Source organism: Cataglyphis hispanica, chromosome 3 (assembly GCF_021464435.1).
Source record: "Cataglyphis hispanica isolate Lineage 1 chromosome 3, ULB_Chis1_1.0, whole genome shotgun sequence".
Taxonomy (NCBI): Eukaryota; Metazoa; Arthropoda; class Insecta; order Hymenoptera; family Formicidae; genus Cataglyphis; species Cataglyphis hispanica.
Window position 1 is genome coordinate 7,517,421 of NC_065956.1, and position 23,588 is coordinate 7,541,008.

The 23,588-nt window shown below is 31.0% G+C and overlaps 2 protein-coding genes across 4 annotated transcripts in view; one reads left to right on the forward strand and one right to left on the reverse strand.

Moving 5' to 3' along the window:
* The window catches only part of LOC126848118 (uncharacterized), a 61,343-nt gene that overhangs the window by 25,958 nt on the left and 11,797 nt on the right, over window positions 1–23,588 (forward strand). Inside the window, exons 2-6 of one of the 3 annotated variants that reach the window (XM_050588714.1) lie at window positions 16,744–16,809; window positions 19,212–19,354; window positions 20,806–21,023; window positions 22,515–22,741; window positions 23,175–23,501. In XM_050588714.1, coding sequence (XP_050444671.1) covers window positions 16,744–16,809; window positions 19,212–19,354; window positions 20,806–21,023; window positions 22,515–22,741; window positions 23,175–23,501 — 981 coding nt within the window. Of the gene's footprint in view, window positions 1–16,743; window positions 16,856–19,211; window positions 19,355–20,805; window positions 21,024–22,514; window positions 22,742–23,174; window positions 23,502–23,588 lie in introns of those variants that run through there. The other 2 variants (XM_050588717.1, XM_050588715.1) reach the window with 2 other exon arrangements.
* The window catches only part of LOC126848179 (uncharacterized), a 43,435-nt gene continuing 25,469 nt past the window's right edge, over window positions 5,623–23,588 (reverse strand). The window contains exon 3 of the transcript XR_007687214.1: window positions 5,623–5,634. The gene's annotated coding sequence lies outside the window, so the exon portion shown is untranslated. The remainder of the gene's footprint in view (window positions 5,635–23,588) is intronic.

A 23,588-nucleotide genomic window follows, 5' to 3' on the forward strand; every position in this document is an offset into this window, starting at 1 on the left:
AAAACTCCTTTTTCCTTTACCGCTGAAAAATAACATTGATGCATCGCGTTAAAATATTTTTTAATTGTATCGATGAGATATGACGCGAGTAATTATATTATTTGTGCGTGTATATATTAAACCGCCGGCAAGTAATTCTTTTTTCGCAAAAATCGAGATAATGAGATTATTAATTATTGCACACGATATTACGTAATATTCTGCAATTCTGGCTTTGAGCGAGAAGAAATAACGTAGAATGATCGTAAACGATCATAAACTTGTTATCAACTACATTCTCAGTTCAGATATTGATACTTTGCTTTTTTATACGGTATAACTCACTATTAAGGGAAGGACACTCGCTATGAAATATTAAAGATATAAACACATTAGTTTCATTATTTAAATCTACGATGAAAATTCTTATGAAAATTTTGAAGGACGTTATTTAGTGCAATTTCGTAATTTATGATATTAAATTCCTCGGTAAATAAATGTGGACTTAAAACTCCATTCAAAAATGCGCTTGAAATTAAATGACTAATAAAGTTTTCTTAGCTCTCTGCATCCTTAAATCGTGATTTTAAAAATTCCTCAACTTCAATCTTTTGTAATTAAAATACTTAATAGTCGATATTCTTTCATAATTATTTTAATTATAATACAAATTTGCTTAATTTATATTTAAAAATTTTATTACGAAGCACAATTATAATAAAAATTTGCAAAATAATGAGCAAAGCATTATATGCTAATCGCGAAATACTTCGTACATACTTGTCGTATTATTTTTTTATAATGTTTTTTTAGAACGCCTGCTTTATTTTTTTTTTTTTTTTAATCATCATATTAAAAGCAATATAATTAATATTATCCTGTGCGGCTCGGAGTCAAAAGGAAGGCAGTGTCATATTAGATTTAGATGCACAGATGAATTTTGTTTGCTTACGAAATTGTTATGCAGAACGACACCGCTCGTTACAATTTCGAAATATCGATATCGTGCGCAAATACGCGTACGTAGCATATGTAAAATAATAATCACGAAAATCCCAAATTACATTATTTATTAATCGCGCCGTTGCAATACACACAGCGCTCGTGCATTTATATAACGCTCCCGTGTCACTCGTCTTTGGGATTTATCGTCATTCTTCATGGTTGACGTTTCATTTACATGATAAAGCGGCCTGACGCTGCTATAACACGGCGATATGCATTGTAAGCTTTTACGTCTGAGTGCAAACCCGAAGTAACGCGCGCGCGATGCCTCCCGATAATTGTTACGGCGCTTTTACATCTCTTCCTCCCCCTGTCCTCTCTCTCTCTCTCTCTCTCTCCTCCCGCCACCGCTTTCCGTTGCTCTCGCGTACAAATTTACATTCGCGCTCGTGCAACACGCGTCTGTTTCGGACTGAAACGTGTATTTCTCCCCGTGAATTGTTCTTGAAAACTCGTATCCCCCCCCCATTGAGCACAGCCCGGCGAAACAAATTTCTCACCTCGCGAAATGCGCACGAGCTTTTAATTATCCTCATTTCTTCCGACTCGTGTAATAATAATGGCTTAATGGCGTTATTATTTTGGTATAACTGAGAAAGAGCGTGACTTTACAAGAACTCATTATTTTTTTTTTTTTTTACGGGAGAAATCTGCGAATATATAGAAATATAATTACTCGAAATTAAACAGGAATATTATATCTTGAAGTAAAGTCGGATATCTTAATGCAACTTGTATAAGTTACTATCGCGCAATAAAATCATGATGAATAAGTTTCACGCTGTGACTTTTATTTCGCCTGCAGAATAAAAGCAAGTTTTCAGAATACATACGTACGAATTCGTGTCAAGGTTTAAACGGTTTTATCTGACTTAAAAACGTGATATGTCAAAAAGAAAATCGTTGTACTCTTCATTTATTTATTTCGTTGATATAACACATCTCTTACAATTATTATAATAATACAATGTTTGCAAAAAGTATGATCAGGTAATATTCTGTCAGATCGATAGATATATATTTTACATTGAGAGATGAAATGAGATAAAAATCAATATATGTAAAAGTGTATATAGAAACAAGAGAGAGAGAGAGAGAGAAAATAGTCTCGTTGCGCTTCTGACAACGGAACACTCGCCGGAACTTGCGTACAACATCCATATAACTTTTCAACCGTAAAGCAACTTTTTGAAGTTTGTTGTGGTGTAACTGCCCATTCGCGGCATATCTAATCATCGTTATCGTGCTTTACGTTATACATGTACTTCTTTCCGTTGAAAAGCAGCGAAATTAATTGGATCGTGAGGCGCAGTTGTTATTATACCAGTCGCGTTCAAATATATCCAACAAAGGATTTTTACCGGCAATGTTTTCCTCGCGAAAACCCCATATTCGGAATGAAACTTTATTTTGTCGTGTTACAATCGCCGTTATGTGATTTCATTAAATCTCTACAGCGGGATATATATTGGATTGTGCAAAAGCGCAAAAAAGAATGCAAGAAAGATAAATATATTCTCTCACTGAATTATTTTGTACTATTTTCCTTTTTGCAAAAAAAAAAGAACAGTTTTCTGCTGTAATGTCGCCTTTATTTTGCCTTTAATATGCGAGTATAATAATTATAATGGACTCCAAATGTACATACAAATAAGATGTTTTAATTTTTTTTTTTCTTAATTATATCTTTTATGATTTTAGTTAATTTAAACGGATTTTATGGATTTAACCTGATAAGCTTTTTAAAGCTTCTTTTTCTAAGCATTCAACATCTACATTATGAAAAAGGATTAAAGCTACTGTACTAGTTATAAAGTGATATTAAACTTTTATCGATTTTTTATATTGATTAATAATCACCATTTATATTCACGTAATAAATTTATGCAATAATAGAGATATATGTACCGCGGATTGCAGCTTACTTTATCACTTTATATTCGGAAATTAATCTGATTCGTCGACTTATCTGATTAAGAATGAGAGGCACTATGAGTCTTTTTAAACTCGTACAATTAACGCTAATTGAATGACTCTCATTTAACGATGCCATATAAAGATCAGTATCACGCTTCATCTTATTTATAATACCAAATATATATACTAGAATATCTTATCGTGTCATATTTAGCGTAAATATAAAGATAACACTTTATCTCGACTCTTGGATAATATTTGCAAACGGTCGAAAATTTAATCATAATTTTATCGTAATTCTCTTATGTACCTTCCTCTCTGTCCGCCCCCCTCTGTCTTTCGTTCTCTCTTTAGAAAGGAAACAATGGCGTTACCCTATGTCATAACCCGACTCGCAATATCTATCGCGAGCGGCCGACGTTCCGTTTTGTCCTCGAAAGTCTCTGATGGAAAGGTTCTTCGATGTGATATTTAACAAGAGAGAAAGAGTCTCCCTCCTTGTCTTTTCCATTCCATACTCGAAGGGTAGGTCTCTCTCTCTCTCTCTCTCTCTCTCTCTCTCTCTCTCCCCTGCTTACCGTTCGCTTTTCTTTCAGCGCGTCCGCTTCGCTCTAGGGTACCTTTTAAAGGGGATGTGCATGAGAAGAGCAAGAAACTCTTTGACGTTTGCCGGCGTCATTAAATAACGTAGAACAAAGTTAATCTAGTCATATTGAACGTTTAATTTTAATGCTATAAATATATGAAAACTTTATTTACTGTGTTTTGTGATCGAAATTTCGGCAATAATGTTAAATTTAACGTGCATTTGCCATATCTATGATATTTAAATTTTTAATGCGCATTATTATTATTAATACAACGTACGCATTATGTTATTTATTTAAATATTATAAATCGACATTTTAGAATCCAGGAAGGAATTGTAACAAGAGCGCAATTGCATTTATTTAGGTAAAGCAACAAGAAGCGTAAAAAAGAAAAAAAGAAAGGAAAAGATTGAGTTTTTCCTTGTTTACGTTATATCGACGAACAAAACGATGCTGCATATATGGCATGTTAATAAACAGTAACGTATTTAAAAATATTTTAAATCTGAGACTATAATTTCAAAGAGAAGAGAGAATTGTCGATAAAAATTAGTTAACCAAAGTTAATCATAAATTTCATATTGTGTGTGTGTGTAGCTTAAAGTGCAATAAAAAAGTATTTGTGCATCATGTGATATAAAAAAAAAAATTGAAGATGGATTAAAAATATTTACATTTCCCATTTACATTTCCATTATTTTACATTTCACGTAAATTATCTCGTACGTAATTTTTCTCTCCTTTTTTTTATCATAAATTTTTTTACAATAAATATTCACATTTTAAATTATTAAACGCATGACATCATTTACATATGTATGTGCAACTGATTAAGTTTTTTCTTAATTTATTTGTGCAAAGTGCCACCTGTTGCCACGCAGTAGTAGATGTGTCGACAGACATTAATTTCACAGTTATATATTTTAACTTTTCTTTAGCTTTTGCAAATTGTTTTTCGTAATTATTCTAATGGCAATCCGAGCTCTTTTTACGTTAATGTTCTCTTTAACATGCATTTCGTATTCAGTGTCTACAAAATCATATCCAGTAAAAGAACTGTACATATGCACACATCTTTTTCTATTATTATTTGATAAAAAGAAATTAAAATAGAAGTTTTTAAATATTACTTTCTCAGTTTATTTGACTCGTCGGTTGAAACATCTGAAGCAACAAATCTGGAGATCGTGTAGATCAGGCGGCGAATAGTAGTTCTTAAAGCCTCGAAGCACAGTTAAAGCTCGCGACCTTTCGCGTGTTGCACGCGAAAGTCACGATACATACGATACATTGCCTTGACAGACCAAATTATTGCAGCAGAAGGAAAAGAAAAGAGAAAGACAGAAACATCAATGATAATTTATTTGCGAATAGTAACTTTGCCATATTTATTTTTATGTAAATTTAGAAAGAATCGTGTGGAGTTTTTAAGAGAAAAAAGATTTCAAAAGAGTTTAATATTTATTTGCAAATTTTACATCTTTGCCTATTTCTATTTTCAACGTTGCAATTTTTTAAATATTGTTTTAGGGAGAGCTAAAGCACATGAATTATTCGGTAAAGCATTTTGCGAGCTTTATGTTTATCAATTTTTCTCTTTCACTTGATAAAGAAAGGCGTGATTGAAGTTTTCCTGAATGGTTTCGAAACGCTTTACATTTAATCACGAAATACCTACAAAACATTTCCCTGTTCGCTTTTCTTTCCGTAATTAGGTGTGACGCGTTTAAAAATAACTTTTTCAAGACTAAACGCGTTCGATAACTTGAGCGTTATCGCACTATGTTTTCTGATAATAATGTTGATTCGTATATAGTCTCATAAGAGAGAGAGAGTCGTATTCTAAAAAAAAATCTTTCTAAAAAAAACCTATGAAGTTAACACCCCTTAATATTCGCAAAAATGAAATTTTTATACGTCATTTGATTGCACATTGCTTGCGCATGTTTTTAAATTTTTATTTGTATGTTTCTAGAAAAATAATTATCCAAAAAAAAAATTGCGATAGCTAATTTTGTATTATTCCCTCAATTCTTTAAAATTTAATTTTTAATTAATATATTTGACAGGTTTAAATTTAATATATCTTTTTTTTGAGAGGGGGGAGGATGGGGGGATTTTCTCTAACTTTGCATTTAATATACTTTAACAAAACTGGATTTTAATCAACCTATTCAATAGATTTTCGTTTGAACACATTTAATAACGAAGTTAATTAAAAATTAATTAAAAGTGAACAGAAGTAAACATTAGCAAATTGTGTGCTATTAATTTTTTGTTAAAAATTATTTAGAAATTTGGTATTATTTGTTTTTAAAATTTCTGCATTTAGACAATTAGAAATTTGAGAAAAATTGAAAAAAAAAAAAATTAAACTGTTTCAAGAAATGAAAGTATTTTGTTACACAGCCAGAATGTAGCTTTGTTGGAGCACATCTGTTTTTGGAATACCTCGTATTACACAGACGCTTAACTCGCACACACATACATTCGACTTGCACACAGTCTCACACAACAAAGAGTACATGAAGCGTTTCGATTCCGTTATTTTTCATACACTACTTTTGTTTCTGACGTCACACAGCGCATATATTATAGGATTAAGAGCCCTGTCCTTATTCTCTCGAAAATAGGCGAACCGCTTCATCGACTTTCCGGCTTTTGCTTCGCCCAAAAGGAGGGGGGGGGAGGGGGAGTTAATGGCGTTGATAAAAGGTCGAAAGTTAAAAGAAGCAAAAAAGGAGAGAAGAGTAAAACAATCTTGTAACGTACAGGTGGTTTCCCTTCTCATATAATGTGTCGATTATATTTAGTTGCCCTATATCTTTTGAAAAGCATAGCATATATAGCGCGAAGCAATTACTTACTTTCAGTTTTAATTAGAAGTAAACAATTTGTATCTGAAGAAAAAAAAGAAGAATATAAATTTAAAAATAATTTCTTTTAATATTTTTTTTTTTTATTTTGCAAAAGAATTCAATTTTCCTTATCTCTCTTTCAATTCATTTCTCCTATAACGCGTGCGTAAATTTATCGATATATTTTTTTGTCATGTTATATTCATTATAGATAAATAAAATATTTTCGAAAAATACAATCAATATCATAGATATTAAAACCGTATTGAATTACCGAGTCTCATCCATGAAACAAACAACTTCGGTCATTTTTATTTCGCAAAGTAAAAAGTTGTTAAACATTTTTGCGCGAGCGAAACACGGAGCTTTCGACGCATCGCGCGTTCCAGATATACGCGTTTCCGGATATTACAAGATTATGAACCGGCGAAATAACGGGGTTAGAAGCACTGGGCGAACGTGACATGAGCTAAATAAGTGACACGTGCCTTTTTACCCAGAGCCTATCCACCCTTCCTCCCGCAAACTTTTGCGCTGGAATAACACGCCGGCTATTTGGCGAGTCGACGCGAATGATGCTGCCATTCGTGTGCGCGGTCACGTGAAAATTTACACGTAATACGGAGCGCACTGTGCGATGCACGTGCAAAGTATCATGGCTCTCTCTATATATGCGAGCACAGTCAGAGCAGTTTTGTAGATGAAGTATCGGTGAGATGGGTGGGCTTTAAACTGCATACACACATGGAAAAATTTAGTCGAACTCGTAGAATACTTTTCCTTTTTTTTTTGTAGATGTCTGTCCGCTCTTAGGATACGAAATGACATTTCTGCTGTCAAACGGACACGTGAATATGCATATCAGTCTTACTTTTCTAAATAATTGTTTTTGCCATATTTATATACAGTGATCGAGAATAAATAGATTTTAAGATTTATATAGATTTTTTCTCTAACGAAATAATCACTATTTTTTAATTTTTCCAATTTTCAATATCTTTGTAATCAAATCACAGAATTCTCTCTGAAATGAGATGAGAAGTATGTTACCAAAATAAAGATCGCAGAGCATGATACTCTGCATATGAGCCGAAATAATAACGAAAAAAAGTAAGCGAAAATTAATATAATAATTTTTATTTTTAAATAACAATTTTTAGTATTTTTTTTTCCTTTAACTTTTATTCGAACTTTTATTTAACGTGTTCTGGTATCTTAACATTAGTTAGTATGTAGAACCGGAAAACTGAGAAACGAGTTTCAAGGAATAATTTCAGCGGAATAAATCGCGAGATTATGTAACGCGCGAGAAAGTATTCACATGCAATTTGGTGCGATAGCGAATTAAAGTGCGAAGTGATAACACGTCGCGCCAACGGATCCAGTTACTCGTTGCCGATATTCGCTTTCAAGTCGGGAACAAAGATAAATCTAAACTTCTCTTGTTTCTGCATTAGGCTCCAAACAATCTTGACATGTTCTTCTTTAATTTTGGTATCTTTCATCTTATAAGTTAAAAACTAATTAAGAATTGTATTGCTTTTATTTAAAAACTATATTGCAACTGAATCTACAACTCTTTTTCCATAATTATATATCTTATAATTATCTTCTACTTAATTGTTTTTGATAAAGAACTTGAATGTTTAATATAGTTGTGTGAATACATCTTAATAATGCTATTTATAAATATAAATAATCTTTTTAATTACCCAGTTATTTAGATATTATTTTGATTATAACATCTAGTTGAAACATTTTAAATAAAATCCTAAGCAATTAATTTTACTAGACATCTATCTCAAAGTAAAATTCCATGCGTAAAGTGTATTCGAAATCGAGTAATCGATAGATAAGTGTGTGAGCTCAGGCCTAGCTTTGTCGTGAGACGTTGAAGGGAGAATAATTGCTGCTCGTCACGAATAAGCAGAAGCGACCAATAAGAAGCAACGCCGATTAATCTTTCGCGAAGCACCTCAGACGGGGAGAAATGATGATGATGAGAGAAGGGAAAAGAGAGGATTAGCGATAGATATTTGACACAGCTAAAAAGGATAGAGCAAGAGAGAAGTTCTATCCTTTCGTTATTTTATTTATCAATATAAACCAGCCAGCTTATAACTAGTTGAAATTGGAAGTTAATGGACAATAATTTGTATTCCAATCAGAGAGCTTTTGTTCTTATCGGAGAACAGGACAATTATATTCCGGGATTGATATCATTTTAATGTTGTATAAATAGTGGAGAAATTTGTATCTCATTTCGATGGTGGTTGAAATTTCTTTCAGTGGCTGAATTATTTATGAAAACTGTTTAAAAATAATAATTCGAGAGATTTTAAAGGTTCCTTTTATTTTCAAATATTATTTATATAAAATATGTATTTATCTGTTATAAATATAAATGGAAATAAATTTGTCCAGAGATGCGAATAAGATATAAATTATTGGTGGTATAAATTAATATCAATTTTAATTGCGAATTTAAATTTATAGTCCCGGCTTATTTCTCTAGTTGATTTATTTCTATTAATATTAATTAATTAATTATATATTATATATTATATAATTATATATTATAAATTTAATTAAAATTTAAAATACCATTTAAAAATTTTTCATATTTTAACATTTTTTATTTCTATTCATATATTAGAGCTTTTGAAAATCCATTTAATGATCAAAAATATTGAATCTGTGGTATATAAAAAATGGAAAATTATATTGCGATTGAAATAGCAATAAATATATTAAATAAAAACGAATACATATAAAAATGAATACGTTTCTCTTTTTATATTTCTTTGACGTGAGATTACGTTAGCTGCGTATATAACGGAAAATGTTTTTCTTTTCTCGGATGAATCAAATACTCTCTCTTTGTAAGACGCAGATCCAATACAGCTTCGTTTAGTACGCGAGGAAAAGAGCGAACCGCTGTTATTTTTTCAGAATAAAAGACTAACTATTCCAGGTGAAAGAGAATCGATCTAGCTCGCGCGATATGCTATCGAAATTTGAGTTGGGCGGAAACGTGGACCATTCCTATTCTGAAAATAAAGTATCGTGGCACCTTAATGCCATTGCTATTCTCGTCTCGGCCGATATTTGGTATCGACATCGACTAAACGCAAATCCGAGTGCAGTAGATAAAGTGCGTACATAATCCTTAATAAATTTTCTTATTGAAACGATTAATAAAACAACCGTGAAACAATTTCTGGCTTTCTATCGTAAAATAAATCTCTATCTTTGAATGCCCTTATGTGAATAACTTGAAGTTATGAATCTTAAATTTGACATAGATGTGGATTATAATAGATTTGTCAAGTTTCTTTATTATTACAAACAGAAATTGTAATTTTAGAATAGAAATGTATTACCTGAAATAAAACTATAAAATAGAAATAAACTTATTTCGAATCATATATCATTTTAAATATTTATCTAAAATGTAAATTAGTTCGATGTTCAAAAATTCGTTCTTATATTATTGCAGCTGAGTAAAATATGTAGATATGTTAGATTTGTATTCCGTATATTTTGAACAATTTTCCAGATGATTTTACATGTATAAGTTTCAGAATTCACGTAAAGTATATATGGCTATTCGCTATTGTATAGGGATTGGAAAGCAAAGGACAAGCAAAAAGAAGATGACTCTCTTCTTGTGAAAAATAATTTTAATAATTAATTTCTTTAAAAAAAAAAAATTCTAAAAAAATCTATTTTTAGCTTATTTATATTCTCGTTAAAAAAAAAAAAACAAATATTAATTAATTTTTTAATCTTTAGAGTCAATTTCCATAAAAATAAAATCAAAGCTCGAATTTATTTATTTATTTATTTTTTTTTAACAAAATATAAAGCATAGAAAAATGTTTAGCGAGCATCGATTAAATGCGTTGTCTTTTATTGATTTACATGATGTTGCAATTTAATCTCATTTTACGATGCTCCTATTGACGCAGGATCATGAACTTTGAATCCGGCAATCAGGAAGGAAAGAAGAGTGCGTGGCGAGCTTAATCCTCTTTGCTTCCGATTTCTCGATGTTACGATCAGGCACGTGAGAGAGAAAGAGGAAGTTCGAGCGTGCGGGCGTCATCGCGCTAATTGGCTGTCAGTATCGCCAGAAAGGAATTTCAAAGCGCAAAGCTTTGGACATATACAACCGCGGAATCCAAGCGAATAATCCACCGCTGCCCGGTTGGCTGGTCCATTTTTATACCCTCGCGAAAAAGAGAGAGAGGAAGGGAGATGAATAAACGCTTGTGCAATAAGCGCCGTGGGGTTTACGTTACCGTCCGCGCGTATTTTATTTCGATTTGAAAAAATGCCGATCAAGGGAATCGCGGAAAAACGGCATGGTATTTTACCGCTCTAGTTTTCCGGAATTAAGATTTATCTGTTTGTGTAACTCGATGGTCGTTCGATCCTTTTGTCTTTATCGACGCGATAGGCACTATTGCAATAGTATTAAACATTTATGACTTAAATACGTAACAAATAGCAATATAGCTTCGATGCAAAATTTGTAATTTATTTTATAAATGAGAAAAAATTAATTACACATACAGTTGGATACAAATCTCTTTTTTTAGAGAATATTTATTGAATGTTTTTTTTTTTTTTAAGAATTTTTATTGAAAACATTTCATTATTTATGGCAAAAAGTGAATAACTGGAAATAAGGACTTATTAATGTCCACTACTAGACTGTCTGCAAATCCAATGAATAAAAGATTACAAGATCAGTGGCTTTTTGATCGGTATGCGACAAATATACTTGGATAAAGGGTAGACTTCTCGGATTGTTCGACCTTGATTTCGCCGTCGTATAGTTAGTGATCCTGCCTATTACCCGTATCCTGTATCAACGATAAAATCTTATGTGTTTCTATAAAAATCTTGACGTGTTCATAGATTCTGCGTATTGAGAATATAGATTAAAATTCGTATCTATATCTCATGTTAGTGCAGTTTTATTATTATTTTCATATTATGCCAAGAAATAGTGAACTGTCATCTGTCAAAAAGTAAAGTAGAAGAGTATATTCGAGAAAAAGAGTGTAATCAATGAATATATTTCGACTGAATTCCTCGAATGAATGCCCCGCATACCGACTTCACCGATCCGATGAATCGACTTTTGCTGAGTATTATACTTGACTTGGCAGTTTTCCAAAGAGTGCGTGGCTGGTGCATTGCTTTCATGCCATTTCTCCTTGTACGATTGTTTTCTACAAAACGTGACACGGAAAAATTCCCTTTGATATTTCGCTATTATTTTCTCTTTTGTTCTATATTTTCCAAATTCACATAATGTCTCGGATTCTTAGAAAGAGATGGCTGTGATATGAGAAATATCACCTATGACCTACATAAAACATTAATTCTCACTTAACAACGATTTATTTTCCGTGCGATTATTTGAAAACTATATGAAGTTCACCGAAACTTTATTGTGCTCAATTGTGGTAAAACCTTTTGCAATATTATCGAAATATTAACTTCGAATTCCATCCATTAAATATATATGAGATATATAATTTTCTTATCATTTAAACACGATGTCTTTAAAATAAACGAATACAAGATTCGTTTTTTGTTTATACAACAGATTACATTATAAAGTTAATTATTTACGCATCAATTTTAGCATTGATTTACCAGTTTTCATGCTTGAGATCAAATCAGTTTTACAGGACTCAACCATTCGAATAAATAATTATTGTTATTTTCAATATATACTGAGAAAGCTCATTAACTCCTAAATAATTTAATTATAATTTAAATCTTACAAATATACAAATTATTGTTGTGTTTAATAATATTGCTCGTTGCATAGTTTAATACAGTATTTACGAATGAATTTACAGTATTTATAATATAAATGCATTTATGGCAATGTCCAGCCCATTGTTTTATGCATCTCATATTATTTCCTTGCGAGATATCATTAATATCGAAAATTCTTCGATGAGGTTATCGGCAACCGATCGAGAATAATATTGCAAAACGTGTTGATGACACGCGCCATTTTTCTTCAACGATAGACATCAATTCTCCAAATATAATTAACTGCATCTCAAAATAATAATTTCTTGTTAATAATTGAACGTATCGATTGTCGGCTCCATGTGCGGCTGGATGCTGCTCTAAATTAGAAAACCGATACGACCTGCATTTGATGTTGCTGAACGATTTATTTTTATTTCTAATAAAAGGAGAATTTCTTCTTTTCTTTTTTTTTTCATTTAAGTTCTTAACGATGTGAAAAGTTGGAAACCATTGGAAACTTTATAAAAAATAAAAATTAATAATACATAATATATTTCTATCACTTTTTATTTTGTTTGTATCTTGAAAAATGATTAGTTGCGGAAAACATTACACAAAATTGTTAAACGATACAAAAGCAAGTTAATATACACGTAGATATTTAGAAATATACATATCTTAAACTATTAAATTATTTTTTTTTTCTTTAATTTTACAATTATAACTCTATAATAAAGTGAAGAATATATTATAAGTTAATTATTTTTTTACGCAAATTTATATATCTGATCAGTATATAATTGTGCTTGATTATTATATTTTAAAATAATATATACATAATAAAATTAAATAAATAATATTGTATGCTAAAAAGAAAAAAAAGGAAAAATAATTGTTAAAAGATAGGAAGTATATAATTGGATTCTGATGCGACTCTGCTATTATCTATTGAACGATTCATGCATTCATTGCATATTGAATGATACACTGAATACATAATCAATTAATGATCACATTAGAGGAAACAATAATTCCATTAGCGCTAATGAATTTAAATGCTCTCTTCATACAACACATTTATTTTGTTCAAACTTGACATTACGGCTACAATTTTTATTTACATAATTATTTGCCGCATATGTGACATTTTTCATGATACTTTGGTAAACAATGATGTTTATTTAATTCAGAATTATTGGAGAATTAGTGATACAGAAATAGTTGTTTTTATTGTTAATTTTATTTTAGATGAATGGCAGCTATTATTCAAAATAAACTAATTTTCAAGTTTCTTAGAGAAAATATATCTTCAAGAAAATTTAATAAAGTCTCAAGATATATGGAATAAATTTATACAATAAAAAGATCGAACGCCGCTATAGGTTAAAGGTTAAAAAGGTTAATACAAAGCGGATACTTTCAATTATAACCATTCTTTAATTAACTTACAATGAGCTTTGTTCCGACAAAAATTTAAATTCAAATAAAGAATTTTAAAGAAATTTATTTATTTGATTTTCGTATTAATTTAAATCAGTTTTTATATGTAATTTAGTTTCTTAATCTAATTTTAAAATTAAATATTTAATTTTTAAAAATAAAATTGGAGAATTAATTTTTATAATTATTACAGAAAAATATATACGATATTATAAATTTACAATGCGATACATTTAAAGATTAAATACTTGTTTATTTAATGTTTATGTAATTGAGTTTACACAATCATTAATCATCACAAACTGTACAATAGCTTTATCAACGTCAAACATTTATTTCAATATCTGAAACTCTATATGCACTGTGTTTGTCTAAAACAAATTCAACTTCAGATCTCTTTGAGAAAAGAATATCTTATTATTTGACGTACATGTTGTACGCTTATTTTTTTCACATCTCGTACAATTATATTTTGAGGAATAACGGAATTGCTATTCTAACGTCTGTTTATCTCGGAAAGCTTGGAAAAGATATTATAAAAGAGAGAGAAAAGGAATATTAAAGAAGTCTCTCTCCTCTACGCCATTCGCGTACGGTTTGTTACGTGAGAATATAAAACTATTTTCATCGGAAAGAAAACAAAATCGAGGGAAACGAGATTCGCTTTCCCGAGAAGGCGAAGAACGACGAGAGCTTCGCCGGAACGCAACACAAAAGTTGCAAATGGTCAAAGTTACGCGGGGCGCAGAATCGCAGGTCTTTCCGTGTAAGTAATCGTGCTTGCAAGTTGTACTTTGGAATAAAGCTCTAGTCTAACGATCGTGCGTGCTTGGAAAAGAAATCGTAAGTTTTGCACCTGCTCTTAGAAAATTTTTTATTGCCATTCGAATTACGTTTGATTGACTCGTTATAAGTTTTTCTACGTCCCGTAGCTAATATTTCATATAAAGATATATTCGATTAAGATTAACTCGCGTGCAAAGATATAGGGAAGAAAGGAACATTGAAAAAACCATTCTCTTCTTTAATATAAAATTTTAAAGAAATTGTGACGTGATGAGAAAATAAAATTTTATATTTTGACTTCTGGAAGTTTTAATTAATTTTGGAAAGTCACAGTTTTCTTTAACATTAAACAGCATGGAATGCTCATATTAGGTTGATGCTAGTACGATAGCAATAATACACCACGAAGAAAAACCTTCTGTATGGCAGGAGCAAGCAATTCTTTTCGTCATAATATCGTTCAAGCGGATGAAGAGCCCTCGAGGAATTTCGTGCTACCTCAATGTCAACCTCAAAAGTTATTACGCGGTGGATCCATTTGACCCAGATTCGTAAATCTCCGGAAAGTTGGTTGTACCGTCGAAGACCAATCCATATATTGGCGAACGAGATCGCCCGATGGATAAATCGATTCGATAAATGCTGCAAAATTAAGTCTGCACTGCGCTCGATATTTTCAACGCTTTTGCGCAAATGATAACGCTAAGCGGATTACGAGCAAAACTTACACACATCGCGAAAACGCACAACGGATTAAAACTAATATGATCGCCGGCAAAATGTTTTTAAAAATTTCAATAAACTACAGTAAAATTGGAGTTATCTATAAAAATGTCTCGCAGTAGCTAGAAAAAAAAATTGTAGACTGAAATTATATTCAACGTGAAAAACGGGAAAAATAATTGCTAACATTGAAAAAATAACAAGTGTAGGTTGGACATTTCACATAAATAACACGAATGTTTTAAACTAAAAAATAACAGATTATTTATATTTAAGCTACCTATATCTATACATATTTTTAAAAATTTGTTTAAACTGAGAGATTTGTTTATACTGCTAATTGATGATTGGATATAATGATGATTCTATTAGACTATTATTATCTTGAATTTAAATTTTTTAAGTTTCAAATATAAAAAGCTACGAAATGTAAGCACCGAAATTGTGATTTACACTGATTGCATATAACATGCGGTGAACATTGTAGTCATGTGGTTGACATATGTATATGAGTATTGAGGTAAATTGCTTTGGGAGAACTTATTGACTTGTATTTCATAATAAAAGCCAGCATTACAATTGATTTGTGACGTAGCCATTGCTGTATTGTATAGGCTAGACATACTGCAGCGTAATAATCTCGCGTGTGCTTGCAGCCTTTTGAAAAATTTATGAAAACTTGTTGATATTACTTGTATATGAAGTTACATCTAATCATCAGGAGATTTATATGATTTTAAAAATGATACATATAATGATTGATGCTTAAATTTTTTTAATGTTATAAATTTAATTCTCGTAAGTTAATATTGTAAAGTTATTATTCATATTTGTCTCCTAAATATTGGAACTAGAGAACTTTTCTTTGTCATACACATGTTTACGGTGGTTGTATTTCATCATTTATCACGACTATCCGAATTGTTCTTTTTGCGGAAATTTGGTACATTGGTGGATTAAAGCAGCGTCATCGTGTCTCGCCTTGTGTGTGTTTACTTTATACGTCGAGATTTTTCGCTGATCGCGCAAGGATGTTTTCTCTCTCTCTCTCTCTCTCTCTCTCTCTCTCTTACGCGCAGATACACACACATACACACACTCTTATCGGAGAATCTTACGCGCGCTATATACGGCTCGGTATTCCGGATACACGATACATCAGGCACATTCGCGGGGAATTTGTGGGCGACGTGTCGAGTACGTTCCTGAATATATACGTTGCTAGGAATACCGTCGGCGGTATTCCTACGAAGCGTCGCGACGTCTCTCAACGAGGATGACACTTCTCTCTTTCTCTCTCTCTCTCTCTCTCTCTCTCTTTACTTTTCTCGTTTTCTCTTACTCGTAGCTACTTCGATTTTACAACGTTTCCGTATATATTCGCAACGCATTTTTAATATTAAATGCGACTGATCTTATTCCTGTAATAATAATACGTTAATGATCTTGATTAGATTATAATATAGACTGATTTCTGAAATACATCACTCTGTATTTTTAATAGAAAAATATTTTTTCTATTTAAGTAACCATTTAATATAATTCATTAATTATTAAATATTTTGAAGTTTGATTTTAACATTAAGCATAATAATATTTTAAGCTAAAAATATGTTTTACTTCTGGATGCTTTTTAATCTCTGTATTTTGTTTATTTGCAGCTTCAGTCATCAACGACGCACAGTGGCCCATGTGTGAACTCCAAGGGACTAGAATATCTTTTAAAGGTAACATTAGCACAAAATTGAAGAAGAGATGAATTTTACACGTAAGGTAAAATTAAATTTAGTTATATTTTTTGGAAATTTATGTTATATATCGATTATATACGTCCTCCATTTTTTGTTTTCAATATCATTCTTCTGACAATCTTTAACATGGTGGATGCACATGTTATGAAATATGCCAGAAGAGAGGAAACAGAATAATATTATGTGATATAAAGATTTTGCCAAGATAGATAAGAACTTCCATATTTTCTCCATCTCTTCACGGAGAGAATACTTCTTTCAAATATGGTGAAGAGGAATGTTTGCGAACAAAGGAAAAAGCTTTTCCATGCCTGATGATAACGTTATAAGAGCGTACAAATGTAACAGAATGCTTTATAACGCTATTATAATTTAGTTAATAATTGATAAGACAAGAGAAATATTATCCTGCCAAAAAATTATCATTGCTATTGTTAATAAGACTATCATATTTAATATTTATTTATAATTTATTATTGATTATTACTTTTATTAATCTTTCTATTATTGCGACAAAAAGTATATATGAATCGTGTAGTTTTCATTTTATTAAAATGGAAACATTTTCAGGAATTTTTGTAACATTGTATTTTATTGTATTTTTAAAATGAAAAAAAAAAAAACAAATGCTTACACAGGGACATAGCTTGACCGAATTTTTTTTCATATAATATGTATGTACATGGCATTTGCGAGATGCATCAAATTATTATTAACAAGAAAAAACTAATGAAAAATCAAGTCTGACATTTATTCAACTAATTTGCTAGCTCTATGCCAAATTTATTTTGATCGCCAGAGATTTGCGATTTATTATAAAATTCATTCTGTCTGATATGTTTATGATAGTATATCAAATTCGCACAAATCTCTGCTGATATGTTTCACGTGTAACTTATACCGAATGGCAAATTTTTATCTTGTAACCGAATATTGTAATCCCAAAATATCTAAAATAAAAAAAAGAGAATATCTCAGTGCATTAAGTTTTACGTATTTATATTATCTTTTTGCATTAATACATATATACTTTTTCATAAAATTATTTAATTGAATTATATAAATAATATAAATTATATAAATAAATATAATTGAAACAGTAATTTGAAACAACATTGTTTTTCATTAAAGATACAGTTATAACATGTTGAATTTAATGCAGATTGAATATTATCATTATAAATAGTTATGATGATGCAATTACTTTTTATGATATAATTAGCTACAATCACAATGAAGAAATTAATTTTTGTTTTCCTTTACTTTAAGCTAATCAGAAGATGTACGATATTGTATGCAATTAATTTGATGTCAAATCTTCGACAAAGGAAGTGTGTGTTCTTTTGCAATTCAGATGACTTTCTTCATACGATTGCATAAACTTTACACGCAATTGCTTTGAATAATGCGATTGCCGAATAACCCCGCAGCTTTAACCGCGTTATCAATGCTCCACGAAACTATATGGCTCTTGGTAAACATTGTTTGCTGAGGGAACGTCACTTCAAAGTCCCCTGGATAAATGTCAACGCTTGTTACATGCGGTCGCGCTTTTTACTAAAAAAAATAAACACACATACAGTAGAATTTTTTTAACTTGATATATTCGAGTTCTGCATAAAGAATACACAAGAAATTTTTTTTTTTTAATTTTCTAGAATCTATCTTTTTTTTTCTCTTGGAAAAAAGCTTGAAATTATTTTAATTATTTAATTATCTTTTATTAGTGTGTGTGTGTGTGTGTGTTTTTGACTTTTTTTTTTTTTTTTTATTACATATCTTTCAATATCAAGTATTCTTAATCTTATTATATAGATTTCAATATTGTCTTGAATTCAGGTTAATAACACTTAAAATATCTTACGATAATGAAAAAAAAACAACTAAATTACATACATAATATTTTTTGCAGTCAAAAAATTTCATACACACACACACACACACACATATTCCAGTTTTATAAAGTCAATTTATCAACTACGGGGAGAGAATGCAGAAGAAATAGAACAGAAATATGAAGATGGAATTGGAAAGCTGGAAGATACATAGGACTATTAAATAAACATTTGGTTAATTAATTACTTAAGGCATAAATACTGATTATTTACCGTCTACAAATAGGAAATATTTGTACACAAATATAGTTTGTAATTAGATGGATGAGGAAATACACATGTTTTCAATCAGAAAAAGTAATCTGTATAATTAATAATATTCAAGGATTCAGCGTAATATAAATAACGCAATGTCACTCTTTATCCTTAAATATCTCATAATGCATCTCGCATCTCCATATGACGATCCTCATTTATTTTCTTACCTCCGTTTTTTGATGATTTTCCGGTTCCTTTTAATCGAGCGGCTTCTTCTATTTGCAGGGCCTCGAGGCGACACTGAGTGACAGCAAGAAAAAGTACAGTGACAAGGTGAGTGCACTTCTGTCAGCGTGGGAGTATGTCACCAATTATATTCCTGCGGCACCGCCCGAAGCCATCCAGTCTGTCATAGAATGGGCTCACAGGTGAGTACAAGTCATTCATCGATTGTTGCATTCGCAATTATGTAGCCGACTATCAATTAATGGCAAACTCGCTTCGCGTATACTTAGGAGAAAGGGGATTTCAAAATTGACATTCGGAATTGATATATCGTTATCAGGATCATTCTTTGCCAAGTTACATCGTTAATATCGATGAAAAGAGCTGTCACGATTCATAAACTATAATTTTTAATATAAAGAGCTATTAGTAAAATTTATATTCTAAAATTTAAAGAATATGACAAATTAAACTTATTTAAATGAATCTGTCAATGATCTGTTATTTTTATTCTAAATAATTTTTAAGATTTTCTTTTTTTTTTAAATTATATCGAATGATTATTCTGAATGTGCAGAAGGAGAATTCTTTGAGTTTTTATAACATTATTCTTATTTTTGTTATTCTCTCTCATATCATTATCATAATTACTTAACTTTAACATTTATTAAAAATACTGAATTTTTTATTTGTTATTTAATTATTAGCATTATTATTACATTATAAAATATTCGCGTATGCATACGACCCATTTAACGAGTAATATGTATACTCGACTTTTTTTTGTTATTACTGGTCGCTTTTTTCGACATAAAAGTAGCACGAAACGAGTTTCGATGTAACAGCGTCATTCTACGGTAGATGAACGTGACAGGAGAGAGAAAAAAGCGCGAAAGGGGGGCGATAGAGTGAAAAAGAGAGACCGACTGCACTGAGAGTAATGAAGCTGCACGTATGTAGCACCGTCATACAAACGATCCTGGAATTTTGAATAGCAATGCGACGCAAATTCATGTTAACGTGACAGGTATACAACCGAGACACCTTACAGATATAGGGTGGCCTGAAAAACATATACGAAAACATTATTCTGAAACTTTTACTTACTTTTCTCTTAACGAAGATCTAATTACAGAGCTATTCGGGTATTATTTTTGGCGTACGAGTTAAAACGTGAATAAATAACGAAATTTTGTTTCCCAATTAATGGATGTTCTATTCTGACGAGATTTTTGCTAATGACTTTATATCATTGCTACAAAAATACAATAGATAATAGAGATAGTGATTTCTAAAATACTATTTAAATTTTAAAGAAAATCAAGATTTAATTGTGAGATATAATAAGTTATTATTCTCTTTCTGTATCTCGTTAATGCTCGTATAAATTTAGCCACAATATAAAAGATTATTAATGATGAGCTAGAAATAATAAATTTTTAAAATATTTGTTTAAAATTAAGATACTTTAAATATATGACAATTCTGATTTTATCCAATTCGAGAATGTACAGACTCCTCTCTTGCCTTTTATTTTAATACTCCCGCAATATTCAGACACGGATATATAGAAGCAAACGAAAAATAGTGCCCGCAAACGCACGTTGCTTTCACGCGTTGCGACTCACTCACGTTGTTGTTCTCCGTTGTGCAGACATACGTTGACACTGGTATTGCGCGGGGAGTGGCCGAAGTTAGCACCCGTCGCCAAAACGCACCTCTGCGTAACGTTGCAGAGGTGTGCGTCTCAGCTGGTGCAACACCCCGTTGCGCCCAGGTGTACCGCTCTGCTGTCTCTGGTGAACAATCCATGGACGCATCCCATTCTCACCAGCATACTTAACGGCCAACCGGATTCCGAACATGAAGAGGGTAAGAGGAGACGAAGTATATTAATACTATTGAGTTAGCCAAAAGGTCTTCTTGTCTTTTTTTTTTTTTTTTTTCTTTTTTGCAATGGACAACTCTAGAGTCGTGTTATGCGAGTACATTTATGCACGTACACGGTGTAGAGATCTACCACACTACCTGCTAATAGCAGATTCTTGAGATCATTTAGAGAAGATTCTTCCTCAGCGCAAAGTGCTGAGAGAATTCATTATTTTTTGCAAGTTTTGCAATTTTTTCCATCATATATCATTGTAACTAAATCTTACATTAAAATTCTCTCTTTCTTTATTAAAATAAACACTATCTGAAATTAAGTAAAGAATATAGTTTTAACTCTTTATTAAAGTTTAGTTTGCGAAAAGCCCTTTTTTGAATCGCTTATAAGATGGAAATTATTGATGTCTCGACATTTTTACTAAAGAAAAATCATCTTAAAATGATTTCAAGAATCTGCTATTAGCAGGTGGTGCGATAGGTCTGGGACACTCTGTATATGTAATTTGATGTCACATTTCAGTGTTATTTTTAAAAAAAGTGTAAAGATTAATTGTGTATTGTGTGTTTGATTAAGTTGAAAATGGAAAAAACTAATGTTTAACATATTATATTTTATTACTAAAAAAATTCAAGTTAAAAGTAGATACACAATTAGCTTTCTTACAGAATTCCCTTAATGGGAAGACATTTGAGAATCTGGAAATCTGCAAAATCTAGTTGGAGTTTTTGCTGAAAAAAAAAAAAGAAAACTCTTCGGGAGTAATAGAAAGTGTCTAAAAGATGACAGAAAGTAATTGATTAAAATAGTCAATATGTGATTTAGTACAGCTTTAAATTTACACATAAAACACGTTTTTTGTATTTTCTTAAAAAAACTGAGAAAACTTTTTGACCAACTTTATATTTTAATGGTACAATATCATTTTAAATAAAAATATGAATGTTTCGTTAATTTTATAGTGTTTTAGGTATTATTTCTGTATAAAAATAAATTTATTTAAATACACATTTATATGTGTTCTTTAAATTTTATTATTTAATGAAGAGGAATATTTCCTCCTTCATATGTTATCGCGTTTAAATATCAAAGATTTGACAATGTTATCAATGTACTTAATATGATTGTAACTAATAAACTTAAGTTATCCATGAGGTCATAATCATGTTGAGTAACAGATGAGTCATAAAATAGCATGTGACATGATACATATATATATGCAGATACATATATATAGTTGCACATATGACAATTACTTGTCTTTGATACATTGAATCTTTAATTGTGCTTCTTAATTTTTTTAATTTCTTATTAAACTATTTTTCCTCGACCAGAATGTCTGTTGCAAATTTAAGAAAACTAGTAAAAGCACCTTGCGTTTATACTAAGACAGATTTAACAATTTCTAATTTTTTTATAAAAAATTATGTTGTCATTATTAGATTCGTTAGAATGCATCGAGTGTGTTGTGGTTTTAGAATTCTGTTGTTCGGAGAAAGGCGAGCTGCTGACGATGAGACTGAAAATGCTGTGCGAGGACCGCTGCGAGGACATAGCGGTGAACCTCGCCGCTGCGTGCGTACGCTGCCTCAGACGAAACGATCGACTACGATCGCTCTCGGAGTCTCATCACGTCCACTACATGATCGACGTGTACATTGTCCTCTTGTACAAATTGAAACGCACGCAAGATATTTTCGCTCAAGTAAGTATCGAAGATATCCTATTGTTTTGACATAAATCGCGATTGGTGGTTTGTTTAATATACAAATCTTCGGGAATTTTTCTTTTCCTAAATTTTAAATATTCGCAAACCAACTTGACTCATTTAAAGAAACAGAATTATGATTCATCTAATATTTTCGAAATATCATGGAAAATATCGGAAATTACTTTATGACCATGAGTCGATCGATTCGTTTACTTAAAAGTTGTTAAAATACAAAGCTATGTTAAATTAGAAATATAAACATATCAAATTTCTAAAGCATTTTCTTGAATCAATTTGAGTTTGTTGGAATTATGATATAGTATATTTGGATTATTAATAAATTTCTTTACGATCGAAGAAACATATGTCTTGTTGTTGAATTGTTGAATTCTGTCATTTTGGAATTCATAACTGCGCTTTGTTATAGTTAAAATTAATGGACCTCAACGACGGGCTTGAATTGGTCCAGAGGCTTAGCGGTGAGAAACCAACCAAATATGGAACGGCGCGCGTTTGGAGAAATTCGATAAAGGCCGCGGAGTTGGTCGCGCAGTACCTTGTTACTGCCGGGATGGTTCGACCAATATCAGAAACCGGTGCAAATATTTTGGAGCAGATCTTAAATTCTTGGGCGCTATTACACGCAAAATTAAAGGATGTCGCACCTACTCTGCCCGGCATGATTAGGAAATTAATTGAACCCGCGGAAAGTGCTCAACATATTTATATCTTCTGTGCAGTACTTGAAAAACATGTAAGTAAACATTCAATTAAAAAAAAATATGTAAGAAGTTAAAATATTTTTTTTTTTACTAGAGATATTACTTATACACTTACTTAT